The following is an 18,643-nucleotide window of genomic DNA, read 5'->3' as shown; positions in this document are numbered from 1 at the left end:
CAGAGGGTTTGGAAGGCCTGCAAAGTGCTCCTGGGAGCTGGGGAGGGCAAAAATGAGTGAAAATCAGGCCGTTTTTTGCTCGTTTCTGCCCCCCCCCCAGGCCCTCTCTACAAACCTCCCAAAGCCCATGTATAGCCTGTTTGTTTTTTTGCAAAAATTGGGGCCGTTTTGGCGAAAACAGCCCCCCCCCCCAAAGCACTCTACAAGCCTCCTGAAAACTATGCATGCCCTGTTGGTTTTTTTTGCAAAAAATGGGCCATTTTTGCTTGTTTTTGGCCCCACCCCACCCCCAGGAGCACTTTGCAGGCCTCTCAAACTCTCTGCATGCCCTGTTTTTCACAAAAAAGCCATGGTGTGCAGATGGTTTGGAAGGCCTGCAGAGTGCAAACTTTTTTTTTTAATTTCCCTCTTTAAAATCTTGGTACGTCTTATAGTCCGAAAAATACAGTAATTATGCTATTTGTTTTTAGCAATTTATTTTTATTTTAAAAAAATCATTCTTTTCTTTTTTATATTAATTTGTATTATCTTCTTTTACTATTGCTGAAATCTCTAATAAAAAGCATTTTTAAAAAAGATTTTGAAATGATGCTGAGAAAATGTTAAACAGTTTAATCTAGGTATCCGTCAAGATATTTTAAATTTGAGTTGGCTAAACTCCTTATTTTACCCCGTTTACCATCATGTAAACTTTCTAATAATACGTCATGAATACAGTTTTAATTTTTTTAACAGAACTTTGCTTAATACAATTCCAATCCAATTCCAAATCTCCAAAACAATTTTTGAGGAGTCTGGGACCTGTGTGTGTATTAGAAATTCATCTTTCCCATTCTGCTCTTGTTCCATAAATTATATGAAATAAATCAAATGTTCACTACTGTCTCAATAGTGTAACTATATTACTGCGTGTTAACTAAATGTTCTGTAATCTGAAGGGAGTAATGTAATCTCTATCTTTTCATCACTTAGAACATACACTTTTGCTTTTTAAAATGTTGGTGAAATCCATTTAAAAACCCAGAATATGCCTAAATGCTAGCTATAGCTTATTACAAGTATTGATAGCACTGTTAGTATTACTCTGCAATTAATAAAACATTATACTTGTGCATTCCCCTTGTCAGTTAAGTGTTTTGTAAAAAGTACTTAAATGAAACAAAATGCAGCTACAAATGATTTTACAATACGTACAGTTAAATTGAAGAAAATAGGTTTGGGCTCATTCAGCTTAAATGGATGGTTAATAAAAGGATGTTCCTCTTCTTCTTCATCAGAAACATGAGGTTTATTTACAATGACATCATCTTCCTGGCTTTGGGCAATCTTCTTGCATTTCTGAAAATAAAATCAACATTATATAGTATATGATGAAATAAGTATTATTAAAGGATCAGGGAGATAAATATATATAATGGCATTTCCTAAAATATGACAATTACAGTTAAAAATACTAGACTCAGAACAATCATCCACTAAAACTATAACCAAGCCTGCTCTTACTGCCATTTAGAGTTACAAAGCCAGGTGATCTAGTAAATTTGAGAGCTAACTGGTTTATTTCTACAATACAGGGATGCATAATTTTATCCCAGATAAAGAACAAAGCAATTGTATTATTCTTATCATGTAAAAGCCAGTTTGGTCTAAGGGTTAAGATACCTGGCTAGAAAGTGGGAGGTCATTAATTCTAGTCTACCTTTGGCACAAAGCCAGCCAGGTGACCTTGGTACTATCATACCGTCTCAACTCTAGAAAGAAGGCAATGGTGAGCCACTTCTGAAATCTGTCAAGAAAACTTCATGATCTAATCAGTCACCAAGAATCAATCTGACTCAAAAGCACACCCAGACATATACACAAATCAAGTAAAAAAAACCCAGACTCAGTTCGTTACTTATTTGTGTCCTTGTACTAGATCTAATGTTTTTCAAGCAGGGCATGTTTTTTATTTTGAAAACTAAATATAGCACAAATTGTTTTCATTAAATCAGTGTTAAGACAGCATGCAAAATGATTTCAAATTCATGATGCTCTGTTCTGTTTAAATTTTGGAATTGCCTGAGAAAATGACCATTTTATATTTAAAACAACCGGTTTGCACCTAAAGGCACTTCAAATTTGACACTTTGGCACACCTCTAGCTAGTTTTCATACATCAGTTTCATTTTGTTCCTCTCACCTCAGTCAGTTCCAATATTGTTTCTTTTGCTGACTTTTGAGTAACTTTCTCTTCCTTCTTCTCTGGAGTTATAACAGGCAACAGATTTGGTGGGAGTGGAACACCAGCCTTAGCACACATTGCTGCTGCATTTGCCTTGGCTATTTCAAGCAATTGTGCCTTATCTACAAGAAAAAGGAAATTGTTTATATTTTGTCACTCTCATGGTGCAAACTTATATAATTTGAATGCTGGTTTGAAACTTGAACAATTGTCTACCTCTTTTCAAATATCTGTTCTAGCATTCTTACCCACCTAAGAGGCCAGTTGTTAAGTCTGGGTGTTCAGTTAAAGTAGAACAGGTGGTATAAGTTTTGAATAGAGTTATTAGGCAAAATGAGAAAATAACATGTATAAATATTTAAAAGGAAATTTATAAATTGAGGGCTGATGACTTGGTTATATTTTTGCAAGACCCAAAAAATAATATAGAATATTTGATGAGGAAATTAAATTAGTTTGGGTTTTTAGCAAGTTTTAAAATAAACACACAGAAAACAACAATGCTTATTAGGAATAGGACCTCTCAGGATGGTGACATATTGACTAAAAGGCTGGTTTTAAGGCTTGTAGTTATAGAAATGGCTAGTTTATATTATGTTAAAAGTATAAAGTTGAGGTTTGATGTTATTGTCCTAGTCTACTACACCAAAGAGAAATCAGAAATCAACACCTTTTTTCCCGTTTGCCCTACACCACTGATGGCAAACCTATGGCATGCGTGCCACAGGGGGCACGCAGAGCCATTTGTCAGGGCACGCGAGGGCATGAAGCCTCCGGAGCGCAAAAAAACAGTCCTACGGGCAAACCGGAAGTTGGGGAACGGACTTCCGGTTTGCTCTGAGGTTCATTTTGACTGCTCCGTAGGCTTTAGGGAAGCGTCCTGAAGGTCCCTGAAGCCTTCGGAGCGCTCAAAACGACCCTCCGAGCAAACCGGAAGTCACTTCTGGTTTGCTCGGAGGGTCGTTTTGACTGGTCTGGAGGCTTCAGGGAAGCGTCCTGAAGGTCCCTCAAGCCTTCGGAGTGCTCAAAACGACCCTCCGAGCAAACCAGAAGTCACTTCCGGTTTGCTCAGGAGGTTCGTTTTGACTGCTCCAGAGGCTTCAGGAAAGCATCCTGAAGGTCCCTCAAGCCTCCAGAGGACTTCCGGAGTGGCGGGGGAGGCTGTGTTTGCCCTCCAGGCTCCTATAAAGCCTCTGGAGCCCGGGGAGGGCAAAAAAAGCATGCAAAAAATGGGGGGTCGCGCCTATAGTGCATGCATGCGCACTGGGGGGGTCACGCATTGCATTATGGGTGTGGCACGCTCGCACACTACCCCCCTGTGCCCCCCCACTTATGGCACTCGAGCCAAAAAAGGTTCGCTATCGCTGCCCTACGTTTCCCTTCCCATTTCCCTGTTATTTTCCAATTTTCTATTGTATTTTACATTATAAATTAATAATATAGAAAAAACTAAGAAAAATGTATAATGCCACCTAGCCAAGATATTTGAAGGCATCATATTGGCTGGCGGCAATTATAAGGGATGAAAGACTTGTCAGGGTTCCGACCAATGCCCTAATTAAACCATGAGCCTCAAGCTCCAGCCACTTATAGTAATTAATGAATTATCTTTTGTCTTCCAAGTCTTCCTGCCCTTTCTGGTCATCTTGGATATTTTTCTTCTAATACTAATCAGCATCAAGATGCATATAAATGCAATGTAAAACTTAAAACTGTGGAACCCAAAGGTGCTTTTTCAAAAGGCAACTGGATTTTGTTTTTCCTTAAAGATGTTTTGTTTCTCCTCCAAGAAATTTCTGAAGGGCGGGGAATAGCTTTGAATGCATTCATAATGTGAAATGAATATATGAATGCTAAAATAATCAAGATAGTTTTATCTAGCAAGAGGAAACATTGCTTACCCAAGTCAGTGAGACGTTTTGGTGATCTGCTTGAAGATCTAGACCGTCGATGATCCGGTGATTTACTAGTACTTCTTCTTCTTCCTGTAGAACATCGCAGGCGGACAGGTGTTCGACTTCTGGACCGTAACCTGAGAGATATTCTGTAACTGTCTCTTGAATCGGATCTTCTTCTTCTCCTCTCAGTTGATCTTGATCGATTTCTCCGAGATCGTCTATGTCTTTTCCTTGACAAAGATCGCTGTCTTGATACCGATCTTGATCTAGTCCTCCTCCGTCTTGAACGTGATTGTGAACGACTTCGAGAGCGTGACTGTGATCTATGATCAGATTTAGATCTTGTTCTCTTCCGTGTTAATGATCGTGAACGATTTCTTCTAGACCTTGATACTGTTCTACGTTTACGAGACCTAGATTCTGGGGACTTGGAACCTTTACTTCTTGATCTTCTCAAGCGTTCTTTCTCTCCTGTTTTATCTATAGATTTAGACCTAGACCTAGATTTAGATTTGTGCTGCTCAGGTGATTTTTCTCGATTATTCAAAGTTGCTTCCAAAGACTCAGTTCCATCTGTTTTCTCAAGGGACTTAGACTTTGATCTGTATTTAGAGCGTTTTCCTGATTCATCCACAGAATCTTTGTCTTTTTTTCTTTCAGAAGACTTTGATCTAGATTTTGATTTAGACCTTGGCTGATCTGTTGACCTAGATCGTCTATGTCTAGAATTTAAGGTTGACTCCCTCTTTTCAACTGATTTTGTTCTGGACTTATGATCAGTAGATTTAGATCGCCTTTTTGATTTTGCTGCAGTTTCTGTGTTCTCAACAGATTTGGATCTAGATTTGCGATTATCAGAAGACCTAGAACGTCTTCTTTTTGATCTAGCTGAAGTGTCTCTCTTATCAACAGATCTGGATCTGGATTTGCGATCAGAGGACACAGACCGCCTTCGTTTCATCCTCACTGAAGTCTCCCTTTTGTCAACAGATTTGGACTTTGATCTGCGGTTATCAGAAGACCTGGATCGCCTTCGTCTTATCCTCAGTGAACTGTCTCTTTTGTCAACTGATCTGGATCTTGACTTACGATTATCAGAGGATCTGGATCGCCTTCGCCTTCCTCTCCCTGAAATCTCCCTTCTGTCAACAGATCTAGACCTAGATTTGTGGATTTCAGGGGTACGTGATCTTCTCCCCCTTCTTCTCACTGAAAGCTCTCTCTTGTCATCAGGAGATCTTGACCTAGATTTGGGATTATCAGAAGATCTAGATCGCCTTCTCCGTGTTCTTACTGAAGAGTCTCTTCTATCAAAAGATTTGGATCTAGATCTACGATCAGAAGACTGAGATCGCCTTCGCCTTGTTCTCACAGAGGTCTCTCTTTTATCACTTGATCGTGATCTAGATTTATGATGGTCAGAAGATCTGGAGCGTTTCTTCCTTGATCTTGTCAAAGTTTCTCTTCTATCAACTGATCTTGATCTAGATCTGCGATTGTCAGAAGACCTTCGTCTTCTCCTAGCTGAATCTCTTTTTTCAACTGATTTGGATCTAGACTTGTGATCAGATGATCTGGATCGTCTACGTCTTGATCTTATTGAAGTTTCTCTTCTATCAGGAGATTTAGATCTGGATTTAAGACGATCAGAGGTTCGTGAACGTCTTCGTCTAGATCTTAATGAAGATTCTTTTTCTTCTTTTTTATCAACAGATTTTGATCTAGATTTATGACGTGAAGTGGAGTGCTTTCTCTTGGAACTGGAATCATTTTTGCTTCTAGAGCGTGCTCTTCTAGATACATGTCTAGAAGTAGAACGTGATCTAGATTTCTTTTTACGTTTTTTTGACTTGGAAGGAGATTTTGATCTGCTTTTTTTGGCTTTTTTTCCACTTTTACTTTTATCTTTACTTTTGCTACTTATTTTTTCACTTTTTTTGTCTTTTAAATTACTCCCTTCACTTTCCTTAATTATGTCTGAAGAATCCAGAGTAGCATCTGAATCCTGATATTTTGAAGAAGAGTCCTGAAGAGAAACTTCCAAGTCTTTATCCTTTATTATAACCTCAGATTCAACAACTATTCCTGAATCTTTCGCCTCAATATATTCTCCCACTTTGATGACTTCTTTCTCTGCCAAGTGCACAGGCTTTACAGCTTCCCCTGAATCTCCCAGCACAATGGTTTCCAGTTGATTTACTTCCACATTGCCTTCTGTTGTCATACAGAGAGGTTTCATAGTTGTTTGCTCCTTCGAAAAAATCTGTACATCTAAGTCTTTTCTGTTTGCCACACATACAGTTTCTAAGGTTGCTTCTGAATCTTTCATTTCTAAAGGGAACTGTGGAATTACAACTGCACTCTTATCTTGCGTTAATATCACATGTTCTACGGTTGATTCCTGAGCTTTCTCTTCTGCCACAAATCCACTTTTTAAATTCTGTTCAATATCCTTTGTACTTGAACATTCAGAAATTGATACAAAATCTTTAACGGGTTCTAGAGATGTTTCTAATATCTTTTGTTGTGGCAAATTTGAGTTTCTTTCCAAATTCTGAGTGTTTAAAGGTAACACTGATTTTGAGAGGTCCTGAAAATCCACTTGCTCTCTCTCTCCTGATGTTTGTACAGCTTGGAGGTTTTTTATTTCAATGACAGACTTGCATACAGTAACTGTTTCAAAATCTTCCAGTTCTTTCATGTGTACAGATTCTGAAGCATTGTTACATTTCAATTCCATTTTATCAGTAAGTCCTGAATTTGATTTTGATTTATTAATATCTGTAGAAATGTCAGGTGACTTTTTAATTAAATTGTCTAGTTCTACATTTGTATTGGCAGTCTGTATATCTGACATAGTTACACTTTCCAGAAATTTTTCACTACACTTTTCAGTTGTTTCTGGAACTGTAGCTGATATAGTTGCTCCAGTATCTCTTACTTTTAAAATTTGAGTAGTCACCTCTGAAATACCTATTATTTCTTCATATGTAAGACTTCCTTTTAAATCTTTGGCCACTGTGGTATGAAATTGGGAAGACTCTAAATCTTTTCTTTCCTGGTCACGTCTATATTTCAAAATTTGTTCTAGGTTTTCCAGATTACCTGAAGATAATATGTTTGAAATAGCTTTTGATAGTTGGTCTTGTGTCACTTTTTCAGATTCTGAAGAAATTTTGAATGGATGTATTCCTAGCCCATATTTAATTTCTGAAGCAGATTCCAAATTTTTTACTTTCAAAATGTTTTCTTGTTGTATTTGTGAGTCAGAGTCAATGATTTCTACTGGACAACTCTCTGCAGTTGTGTCAGAAGATTTGAAACCAGTTACTCCTAAATATGTTGGAGCAGTTTTGAGCTCTGGGATTTTTGAACTGTCAGTTACTTTCAATATAGAAACTGATTCTGAAGATGTTAATTCTGGTTTCTTTATTGCAGTGGCCACTGGATATTTTATTTCCGATAGCCTTTCATTGCTCATTGTTGCACTTAAACCTTTTGGTTCAACTTTAGACCCAGACTGTGATACATCAGCTGCATCTCTGGATTCTAATACATAAAGAGACTTAGTATATTTTTCTCTCTGACTAGCTTTTAAATTCTTCATCTCTTGTGCATCTAAAATAGTAGGACTTTCTTTCAAATCTTGGACATCCACCAAAACTTCAGGCAGAGTTGTATCAAGCTTCTCTCTCTCTTGACCTGTTATAGTTTCAGAAACTCTAGAACATTTTAATAATAATTCTGTACCTGATTCTGAAGTTATTCCAGAAACACTTCCTTTGTCAGCAACTGATAATCTTTCTTCTACAATTTGCGCCTTTACACCATGATTCGAAGATGTAAATAGTTTTGAAACATTTGCATCATTCTCATTAGATGGCTGGACAGGTTCATCGTTCATCTTTTCTTTACCCATAAACTCTACATTAATTGACTTCTGACTTGCTTCTGTCCGTTTCGTATCTGTTCTGTAATTATGTTCAAAACTTTCTTCTGATACATCTGTAGATTTCACTGAGGCAAATAGAGATGTTAGAACATCTTGCTTTTCTGTTACATCCAATTCTTTAGACTTGGGAGGTATTTCTAGATCTTCAGTATCTATTCTGTATACAGATGCTGGAGGTGTTTTCAAATGTTCATGTGTCAATCCTTCACTTCTGAGTATAGCATTTGAGTTTTGCAACTTTGGTACATTTTTTGATCCTGGAAGCATTTCACTTTTTCTGGGAGTTTCTGCTGTAAAATCTGATGATACTACTGATTTACATCCTGGAATGTATTCTTTAGTTTCTACACCTGCTTGAAGCAAAGGTTCTGAATCAATGTTCAATTCTTTTATATTCATGGTTTTAGACTCTGAAATTTTTGAATCTTTCATTTGAATTTCATAAGACTTTGGGATGGTCTCTGAATTTGTTTTTGCCAAGTACACAGTTTCTGGACCATAGTCTGAAACTTTAGTTCCAGAATCAGACGTAAGAACAATCAGATCTCTCTCTGCCAAATGCAGAGGTTCGGGTGCTTCCATTAATTCTGTAGTTTCTATTTTTTCTTCCAATTTCTTGTTCTTCTGAATATTAAATTCATCTATATACAGAATCTTTGAACTTGTTCTTGCACATTTAACACCTAAATCAGGGACAGAATCTAAACATTCTTTCCGAATTTGTGTCCTTGTGTGCTCTAATTGTTCTTGATTATGTTCAAGAGATTCTGAAACTGATTCAAATTGTTTCATAGTAGTGACAAATGGAAAATCATCTTTTGATTCAACCAATACTAAATTCTTCAATTTAAAAAATTCCTTAGGATCAATTGCAGCTCCCAAAGATTTTCCAGGTTCTTTTAAGTCTTGTACTACCGCTCTCTCTTTAAATTCTGGATTACTTTTTTCTGAACTTATTACATCAATTTCATGCAATGATTTTGAAATGAATAATGGACCTTGACTCTTACCTAATGACTCACTTTCTCCTATTTTACTGGAGTTTGTTTCAATTAATTCCTTACTTCTTGATATAAGTCCCAAATCTGTTGTATATGAACTACTTTGGTTCTTCTTTACAGTGGAATCAAAACATTTCTGCTCTATTACTGGCACAAAATGAGATTCGGTTTCACTTTGTTTCTGATTGGAAGTACCTTCAAGTGTCTCCATGTATGTCACAGTTGGTAATGCAATTGATTTTGATGCAGTTTCCACATTTTTTACATGTCTTTGCAATGATTTTAAGTTTTCCTGTAAATCATTTGCTGTTTCAGTCACTGCTTCAGGTTCTGTACTTTTAACATATCTGATTTCCTTGGCACATGGTGGTTCAAACTTGTCACTATTCGACTTATGCAATGATTTCAAAACTGCATCTGAATTTTTCAACGCCATACCTTCAGTTTCTGTATAAAGTTCTAGATTATGTTCTGAATAGTTTGCAAATATCATCTGCAGGGATCCTGAACCAGAATCCACATCTCTCTCTTCAGGTTCAAGACCAGTTTTGAAATCTTTTTTGTGTGCCTCCACATTAGATTGAGAAGTTTCCTTCACTATTTTAATTTCTTCTATGCACTGCAACTCTGAAGAGGAATTTTCTAAATTGTTTGCAAGCATCAAAGATTCTGGAATATTTTTCAACTTCTCTGCATTCTTGTTTTCTTTATTTCTTAGATCTACATGTTTTGAACTTTCCAGATTTTGTATTTTCCCAACCTCTGTTTGTATTATTGTTTCTGAAATATTCACATCTTTTAATTGTGAAGCATTTTCAGGAACTTTCACATTAAACAGCTCCAGAGAATGTTGAATGATTTTAGAGTTTCCTCTATTTTCTATTACAGTTTCTAATGAAGTTTCCAAATAATTAATCTGTTCAGCCTTCTCAAATTCCTGGACGCATTCTAAATTGCTTGCTTTAGAAGATTCTGGAGCAGATTTCCAATTTTCTGATTCTGTTACACCAACAGATTTTGCTTTTAAACGTTTTGTGTCGATTTGCGAAAACTCAGAACTAACTTCTAAATTTGTTTTTTCCAATACAACAACTGAAAGATGTTCTTCTGAATCAATTCTAGTCTTATTTTCTAACAGTGATGCTTTTTGTAAAGCTGTTGCACCTTTTTGGATTGGAAGATATGCTGTATTTTTTTCTGATTCACTCAGTCCTGTCATGAGGGTAGCAGTTTCTCTTAATTCCTTTATCTCTTTTGGAATCTCTGTACCAAGGTTTGCTCTATATTTTTGTGCATCAAATTCTGAAACTTCTTGCTGAGGTTTCAGCTGAATTACCACAGCTTGTGCAGTATCCTTTTCAGGGACTGTATGGATAGCTTCTGGAGCAGTTTCCAAATCTTTCCGTTCGGTTCCAAACTGTTGTGGTTTGTGCAAATCTTTCATTGTGAGTGTTTTCTCAGAAAAATGCACCGGATCACTTTTTCTACTGGAATGTTTAGGACTTCTTTCTGAAGCTTTCACTTTTGCAGTATTTAAAAATTCTGAAGTTGCTTCAAAATCTTTTCCTACCACCATAGCTAAAAATCCTAAAGTTGTTACTGAATCTTTAGCTTCTGCATTTGATTCCAAAGGGAGAGTCATAAATTTATAGCCAGTTGGTTCAAAAGATGTGGATACTGTTTCTTTCAAATTTTTTGAAGGCACAGACTCTATAACTGAACTTACACATGTTACTTTCATTGCAGTAGATTCCAGCCTGGTTTCCAATTGTTCTGGTTCCCCTCTTACACAATATGGGCTGCTTTCAGGAATGTTTTCTTGATCTGTTGTCTCCAACATTAACTTGGCTTGTTCTACTTCACTTATATCCGACACACTTTCTACAACTGTGCAAATAGCATCACTTAAACATTTATCCTCTGGGCATATATTTACAGTTACATTACGATGGTAACTGTCATCTTCCAATTCTTTTTCATTTGTAAGCATGACTTCACTGACCTCCTGAATATTTATTAAAGTAGAATCTTCTTCAGATTCTAATGTATCCAGTTTGCTGGTATCTGAACTAAGCATATTATTCAACATAGTTGAGTTTAGATTTTCATACACAGTTTTTTCATTCATCAAAGTAGAAACTTCTTTCAAGGTAGACTCGGAGTGTGTATCTATATCATTTTCTGCACTTAAGAGAGAACCTGAATTTTCTAGATTTGACTGAGAAATAAGTTGCTGAACATCTGTTTCTTTGGCATGTTTTTTATATTTCTTCTCTTTTTTTTCCTTCTTTCGTTTTTTCTTTTTCTTTTTATCTTTATGTTTCTTGTCCTTCTTAGACTTTTTCCTTGGAATTTCATCTTGCACATCTTCAGATAAGCCTCTCTTAATGGAGTGTGAATTAGTCCTTTCGATATCATCTCCATCCCCTTTAAAAAGATATTTTGGTTAAAATTTAAAACAAAAACTGACATAAAGATGTACAAAAATCAAAGCCTAAATTTTATAAGACTAACCAACAAGCAACTTTTCTATGTTTGCTGGAATTGCCAGGTTATAGGAGTCAACAAGCAACTTTTATTAAGAATACTGATAAATACCATGAATTTCCAAAGAGCTAAGGTCCTATATAGGTAGTCCTCAACATACGACCATAATTGAGCCCAAAATTTCTGTTGCTAAGTGAGAAAATTATTAATTTTGCCCTATTTTACGACTTTCCCTCCCACAGTTGTTAAGTGAATCACTGCAGTTTTTTAGTAACATGGGTGTTAAATGAACCTGGTTTTCAAATTGACTTTGCTTATCAGAAAGTCACGAATGTTGATCACATGACCTTGGGATATTGCAACCTTCATAAATATGAGTCAGTCAGTGAGGAGGCTAAAAAGTATTGGAAAAGAATTTAAAATGGCTAGAATCAATAACAGGAGTCGAAATTGATTGGAAACCAGAAGTTTTTTTACTAGGAATAATGACAACGAAATATAAACAAGAAATCCAGTATTTAATTTTACACATAATTACGGCGGTGGCGATTGCCTTCGCTCAGAAATGGAAAAATAAATTGATATCAAGCGAAGATGAAATATTAAGAAAGGTTATGGACTGTGCCGAAATGGATAAATTAACAAAAGAAATCCAGGGAAAAGAAGAAACAGAATATTATCAGATATGGGAAAAATGGTATAGGTGGATGGAGGAAAGAAAGAAAGGATCAATGAAAGAAGCCAATAAAGCCCAAAAATAGAAGTTAAGGAGAATTAACGTGTGTGTGTGTGTGTGTGTGTCTCACAATCCCTGGTATGCCCAAATATGGGAGGGAGGATACTGCTTCCCTTTTTCTGTCTTTCGGCTCATCATAGGAGCCATCCAGGCAGAAAGCCATTTTTTATGTTGCCTTTGTTACATTTGTGTTGCATTTGTGCTGATAAATAATTAAAGGGAGACTAGTATAGATCTATTTAAAGCTATTTAGCTCTCATCAGCTAGCTCGATTCCCAGTAAAGTATGGTTAGCTGATGAGAGCTAAATAGCTTGAAATAGATCCATACTAGTCTCCCTTTATTTATTTATCAGCACAAATGCAACACACACACACACACACACATATTATGGATGGATGGATAGATATAGAGTTAGAGATAGATAGATAGATAGATAGAATTAGAGGTAATCACCCAATATAGCAGATAGATGAGTAAAATAAGAGTTAAAAATGGTGAAACGCAAATGAAATATATTAGAAAGGGAAATAACATAAGGGAATTGTTATCGATTTGAAATTGCCATTAGAAAGAACAGGAAGTCCCTGTTTGTACTGTATTGTGTAAATGTAGTGTACGTCTAAGTTCTCTGTGTGTATGTATTTTGTATGTTTGTAAATAAATTTTTTTTAAAAAATGAGTCTGTTGCCAAGTGGCTGAATTTTGACCATGTGACCATGGGGATGCTGCAACAGTGATGAGCATGAAAAATAGTTATGTCACTTTTTTCAGTGCTGTTGTAACTTCAAATGGTCACTAACTGAACTGTTGTAAGTCAAGGACTACAAGTATTTACTGATTCCTTTATAGCATATTCATTTATGCTTTAGGTTTATGGAGTTTATCTTCACCATAACGTAGAGGCATTTTTGCTCAATTTCTTTTTAATTTATATATTAATTAGATCATGTTCTTTCTAACCTAAATTTTCATCTTCTTTTGGCAGACGGATTCCAATTTTAACATATCCGGTTATTCAGCAATATGTGGACATTAGAAAACCACAGAAATCCATATTGGTCTTTTGTAAAGCTGAAATGCTGCTTATTAACCATCAAAAAAACAAGACAATGCACTTTGTTGGAAAAAAGTCAACTGTTCTACACCTGACAAATTAATGGAAATAGTATTTTGTGTTTTCGTGGACAGAATAACTCAAATATTTTGTTCTCTATGCCCAAAGAAAAAATCCTTATTTTTTTCCCAAACGAAGGGGAGGGTGATCCTATATCAACAATAGGTAAAATGTTTGAAGACAAAATCTTCCCTCACCTTCTTTATAGCATAGAACTCTACTATAAATTATTACAATTTAAAATATTGCTTTAGAACACATTAAATAACCATTTATACTTATGCTACGTTAATTTATATAAATTACAAACAATATACAAAATTGATACAACTATTTTCTCTAAATTTCAATTTAATCCATCCTTACATACCCTATTTCCCCCAAAATAAGACCTCCCTGGATAATAAGCCCAATCAAGCTTTTGAACGTATGCACTAAAATAAGCCCTCCCCGAAAATATTGCAACGCAGCAGCAGCTATGAGGTGACCATGCTCACCGCCTCCTGCATCTCAAAAATAATAAGACCTCCCCAAAAATAAGGCCAAGCGTGTATTTCAGGGATAAAAAAAAAGAATGTCTTATTTTCGGGGAAACACGGTAGCAAATGGTACAGAAAACAGTATAAAAAACACATTTTGCAAAACAGTACATTATTCTTCTCCAGAAGGCTATATTAAGTGTATGCATTCTGGACATGACATACTATTTTGCAAGCGTTATCTATTTTAAAGACATAGATATAAATAAAATTATAAACTGATCTTAAAATGTTTTTTTAATTTACCTGATTTGTACCGTGGCTCAGTACCCAACACTTCTGATAATACTTGTTCTATCTTCTGCACTAGTGAATCATTTTGAAGACTTTCTATAGATTGATTTGTATCATCTGAGGAGTTTACTTGTTCAGATGTGTTTATTTCACCATTGTGCTGATTTCCTAGTTTTCCACTAATCAAGAAAAAAAATTAAAAATCTCAAGATCAGACATATTTCAAGAAAAAACAGTCAAATGTACCCTATATGTTTACTAGTTCAAAATTTGCACATATAGACAAAAACTGTATAAATATAAAAAATATTTTCATAGTGAAATTAACAAAGGAAAAGTGTTCAACAAGTAATAATCACAAAAGCTTAATACAATAAAACAATGAAGTCATAACTTGTCAAATGTATAGAACATTACATGTCCTTTGATGTATGTTACCTATAATAATGTCCAATGTCCATGTTTTTAACAGATGAAACAAGAATGACAGGCATTGTGCCATATATTTACTCAGAAGACTAGATTAAAAAGTGGGAGGACATAAATTTCCTTGCAGAAAATAGTATTTACATCTGATATTTTTAATCAAACTTACAATTAAGCATCTGAAATAAAGTCTGCATAATCTTGAGCCTAATTTTTTAGTGCTATCTCCTACTATAGGTTATCAAATCTTCAGTGCTATTTGTTCTTCTGATGTTACCACTTGAAACAAAGGCATTGTATTTTTGCCTAACTATGTATATATGTTTTTCAGCCATGTACACTGAACTGATATAGGTAAATAAAAGCCATTTACAAATCAACATTGGGGGACATAAAAAATTGAGTGATCCTTTCAAGTGCAAATTTGTTGATAATTATATTCCTTTCCAGAATATAACATCCTTTTTTTGTAGTTATCAGATATGATCTGATATTTTTACCCTAACTAAAGTAAACTTGAGTTGCATTTGTTTCATGAAAATGAAAGAAATATTTATAAGAATTATTTTGTATACTGGCAAGCATCTCAATGCATATTTTCAATGGAATTTGAACACAGTTGGGATGCTAGTTCAAAGGGACTGATGTCGTTGAAATATATGAAGATAAAGGTCTACTAACATTAAAAGTAAACAGCATCAGACAGTGTTTCCAAGATGAACTAAGTATTTTAATGAAGGACACCTCATTAAAAAGAAAGACTATTTTTAATCTATTTCCCCTGCCATACATTGGTTATAAATTTTAATGGAATTCATGTTATATTTCACAGATACATGGAGTGCTTTTTTTAAAAAACAAAGTTTTAGAGTTGCTACATCATTCAGCCTATTTCAATATTTGTTCCTGGCTACAATACTGAAAATATATGCTGAAGAAAGTACACTTGGACCTACAATGAGTTCACTCTGCAAGCTCATATTCTTTGGAAGTTTACATTATGTTTAATGCAACCACTTAGGGTAGAAATCTCAATATTAGTTCTTCATTCACACAGAATGCTGATTTAGGTAGTAAAACTGACTCCAAAATCTAGAACATATTTACATTTAAGCTACTGTCTTCCAAAGAACAGAATTTAAGATAGTAAACTACAGACACAACAATTAAAATGTAAACATTTGTTTACTGCTATAGAAGTGCATTGCCAATTTGCATCTTTTGTTGCAATTGCCAAATTATAAAATTTAAAGAATATCTATATCTTTTATACTAGCTTATTGACGTAACTTCTTGACAAAACCCTCTTGTATTAAGAATACTTTCTTCTGACATGTGGTGTTTTATTTAGTGCCTCTATAATCGGAATTTGGTGTTTTAAACAATTAGCATTGCCAAATAAATCCCTATTATCCATCTTGTCCAATAGGTCTACATCAGTAGCATATATAGTAGTAATAATGAAGTAAATACAAGTAAATAAAATAAAAATAGAGGCAAATTTGGTCTAGTGGTTAAGGCATCAGGCTAGAAACTAGAAGATTGAGTTCTAGTCCTGCCTTAGGCACGAAAGGCAGCTGAGTGACTTGGGACCACCACTAATAGAAAGATAGCAATGGGGAGCCACTTCTGAACTCTTGTCTCAAGGACTCATCCAGTCAGTCACCAGGAGCCAACACTGATTCTATGGTAACTAAGTAATATAACAAAACATAGTTTTATCAATAAAGAATATTATAAATTTTATAAGTAATCCAATAGGTAAAATTAGTTGGACAATCTTTCGTTGATATTCTTAAGCATGGTAGTTTCATAACCATTTTAAAAATGTTTAACTTTACTTTCAAATAATCAAACATTTCAAAAAAAATTCAAAAAGGCATCCTTGGCAAATTGATTTCAAGCTATGCTTTGAGTTATTCTACAATTTTCTACGAACAGTGAACTGCATTTATCAGTGTATTTCCCTGTAACGCTCGTCCCTTTCTCATTCCCGGGAACGGATACCAAATAAGCACCTTTCTTGAACACGTCAACTTTTTAAAACATTCGATGATGTACAGTAATTTGGGGGGGGGGGGGGTAGGAGGCAATTAGACAGTCCCAGGGTTTAAAATCCGCTTTCAAGGTCTGAAATCCACTGAATGCTTCCAACGATCCGATTTCGAAATTTCAAATAACGAAGGATTGACATTCTTTGCGACGCCAATCCAACTACCAGGCCGCATATGTCGGCTTCTCTCCTCCAACCGTCTGACTCCCCCTCCACTCGGCACCTTTTCCATCTTAGGGAGGCCCAATTTCTCTCCCATAGTTTTTTCCGTGACTAATTCAAATCGATACGCCGACTAAATTTGCCCTCGGCCTCATTCTCGCACAGCTGTGTCCCCCTCGATGCCCCTTCCGGTCTCTCGGCCAACCCCTCCCCCACTCCATCCGCTTCATCCGTTACTCCGCTTACCCGCTGCCCGAATCTACCTGCTCCCAGGCAATATAAAGCCCACTCCTCTCCCGATTTACCTGCCGAATTGCTGCTCCTGGATCTCCCGGAACTTGGTAACGACGAAAGAACGAAAGATTTGCTCGATGTTAGTCGCCATGACAGCCTTGCGCGGCACAAACCCCCTCTCTGTCCTCGAGACGCAGATCCGCCTGCGCTCTACAATGCAACGCCGGAAGAAGATGAAGCTCTTTCCTGCCTCTTCCTTTTAAGTTCTGCGCTCTCTGATTGCTTGCTTTGAGGCCGGAGGTGGGGACTGAAGCCTTCTGTGTGCGGACGCTCCGTCCTCGCTCTTAGCCATAGAGTCCCGAACCGCCGAGTTCCCCACAGACTTTGCTGTTTTCTTTTCTTTTTTATTTGCTGCAACCGCTAGTCATTGTTCCGTGGGAACTATATACTAGGAAGGGAGAACGTAGAGAAGATTATAACGATGACTTCCTAGGTTAAAATTATTTTTCTGATGGTGGAAGCCACTTCGTGGGCGCTCCCTCAGCTTTAAACCTTGACTGAATTAAACGGTCCCCCCCCCCCCCCCGTTCCAAAGGTTCATGCCAGGCAGTGCTCGAGGCTGGAAGAGCTTACTTTTACCGTTGCCTCGCTGTGCACAGCGGCCATATTGCGGCTGCGCTTCACGGCGAGGTGATTGCTTATCGCTGGGAGTAAGGAGAGCGCGGCTCGCCGAGGAAGTGGGAGCTTGTGTGGCTGCGGGGGGTAGAACGGCTGGTTATGTGGCCCGGGAAGGGGACACATCGAGGCTTTCCTAAACATTGCTCGGAAAGGTTCAAGGAAGTAGTTTGAAACTAGCCCGGTATGGTGGACTGCTTGCCATGGCCCCACATACACACATTCTGAAAAATATCTGCGTTGCATTTACATAACTGCATAGTTTCTCCGCTTAATCTCTAGTGCGCAGCAACTTGAAGTCAATCGGTAAGCAATCCCTAAAGCGCCATTTTAAGCGTCCAGCAAAATTACCCGCTCTGTTCGCGTCACAAGATGGTTTAACTGAATAAGTATAAGCCAGGAACGGGGCAAATGAAGAATGTCATTGGTAATTCAAGGCGACATCGCGGAGTTCTTGTACAACGTTTTGTCATTTTGATGATGTGAGAAACTAAGGAAGAAATCGACTTCTCGTAACAAAATGAATCACAAAAGCAACATTAATTTTAGCCGATTGCATCATACAATACTCAGTAACTATATATAAAGGAAATGACAGGAGCATTTTAATTGAATTAAATGGATACTTAAAACTATAATTCAAGGTGTTAAGAAAAGTCAGCATCAATGCTAAGAAAACAAAATACAACGTTGGGCATGCTAAAAATCCTTGATTCACACAATTGTTTCTCTAGACCAGTGTTTCCCAACCTTGGCAACTTGAAGATGTCTCGACTTCAATTCCCAGAATTCCCCAGCCAGCATTCGCTGGCTGGGGAATTCTGGGAATTGAAGTCCGGACATCTTCAAGTTGCCAAAGGTTGGGAAACACTGCTCTAGACCATTGTTTCTCAACCTTAGCAGCTT

At 36.6% G+C, this 18,643-nt stretch overlaps 1 protein-coding gene across 8 annotated transcripts in view; it reads right to left on the bottom strand.

Moving 5' to 3' along the window:
* The window catches only part of SON (SON DNA and RNA binding protein), a 37,985-nt gene extending 20,664 nt beyond the window's left edge, over positions 1–17,321 (bottom strand). For 4 of the 8 annotated variants that reach the window (XR_014175171.1, XR_014175172.1, XR_014175173.1 and 1 more), the window contains exons 1-5: positions 17,134–17,316; positions 14,200–14,366; positions 4,126–11,502; positions 2,183–2,346; positions 1,195–1,338 (exon numbers count right to left, since the gene is read on the bottom strand). Coding sequence is in view for 3 of the 8 variants with exons in the window: in XM_081950390.1 (XP_081806516.1) it covers positions 1,195–1,338; positions 2,183–2,346; positions 4,126–11,502; positions 14,200–14,366; positions 17,134–17,213 (7,932 nt within the window). In the remaining 5 variants the exon portion in view is untranslated. Of the gene's footprint in view, positions 1–1,194; positions 1,339–2,182; positions 2,347–4,125; positions 11,503–14,199; positions 14,367–17,133 lie in introns of all 8 variants that reach the window. The other 4 variants (XR_014175169.1, XR_014175170.1, XM_081950389.1 and 1 more) reach the window with 3 other exon arrangements.
* Between the last annotated feature and the right edge of the window lie 1,322 nt (positions 17,322–18,643).

Source organism: Natrix helvetica, assembly GCF_964273705.1.
Source record: "Natrix helvetica genome assembly, chromosome: 4".
In the NCBI taxonomy this organism is placed as follows: Eukaryota; Metazoa; Chordata; class Lepidosauria; order Squamata; family Natricidae; genus Natrix; species Natrix helvetica.
This window is presented reverse-complemented; position numbering and strand designations above follow the sequence as displayed.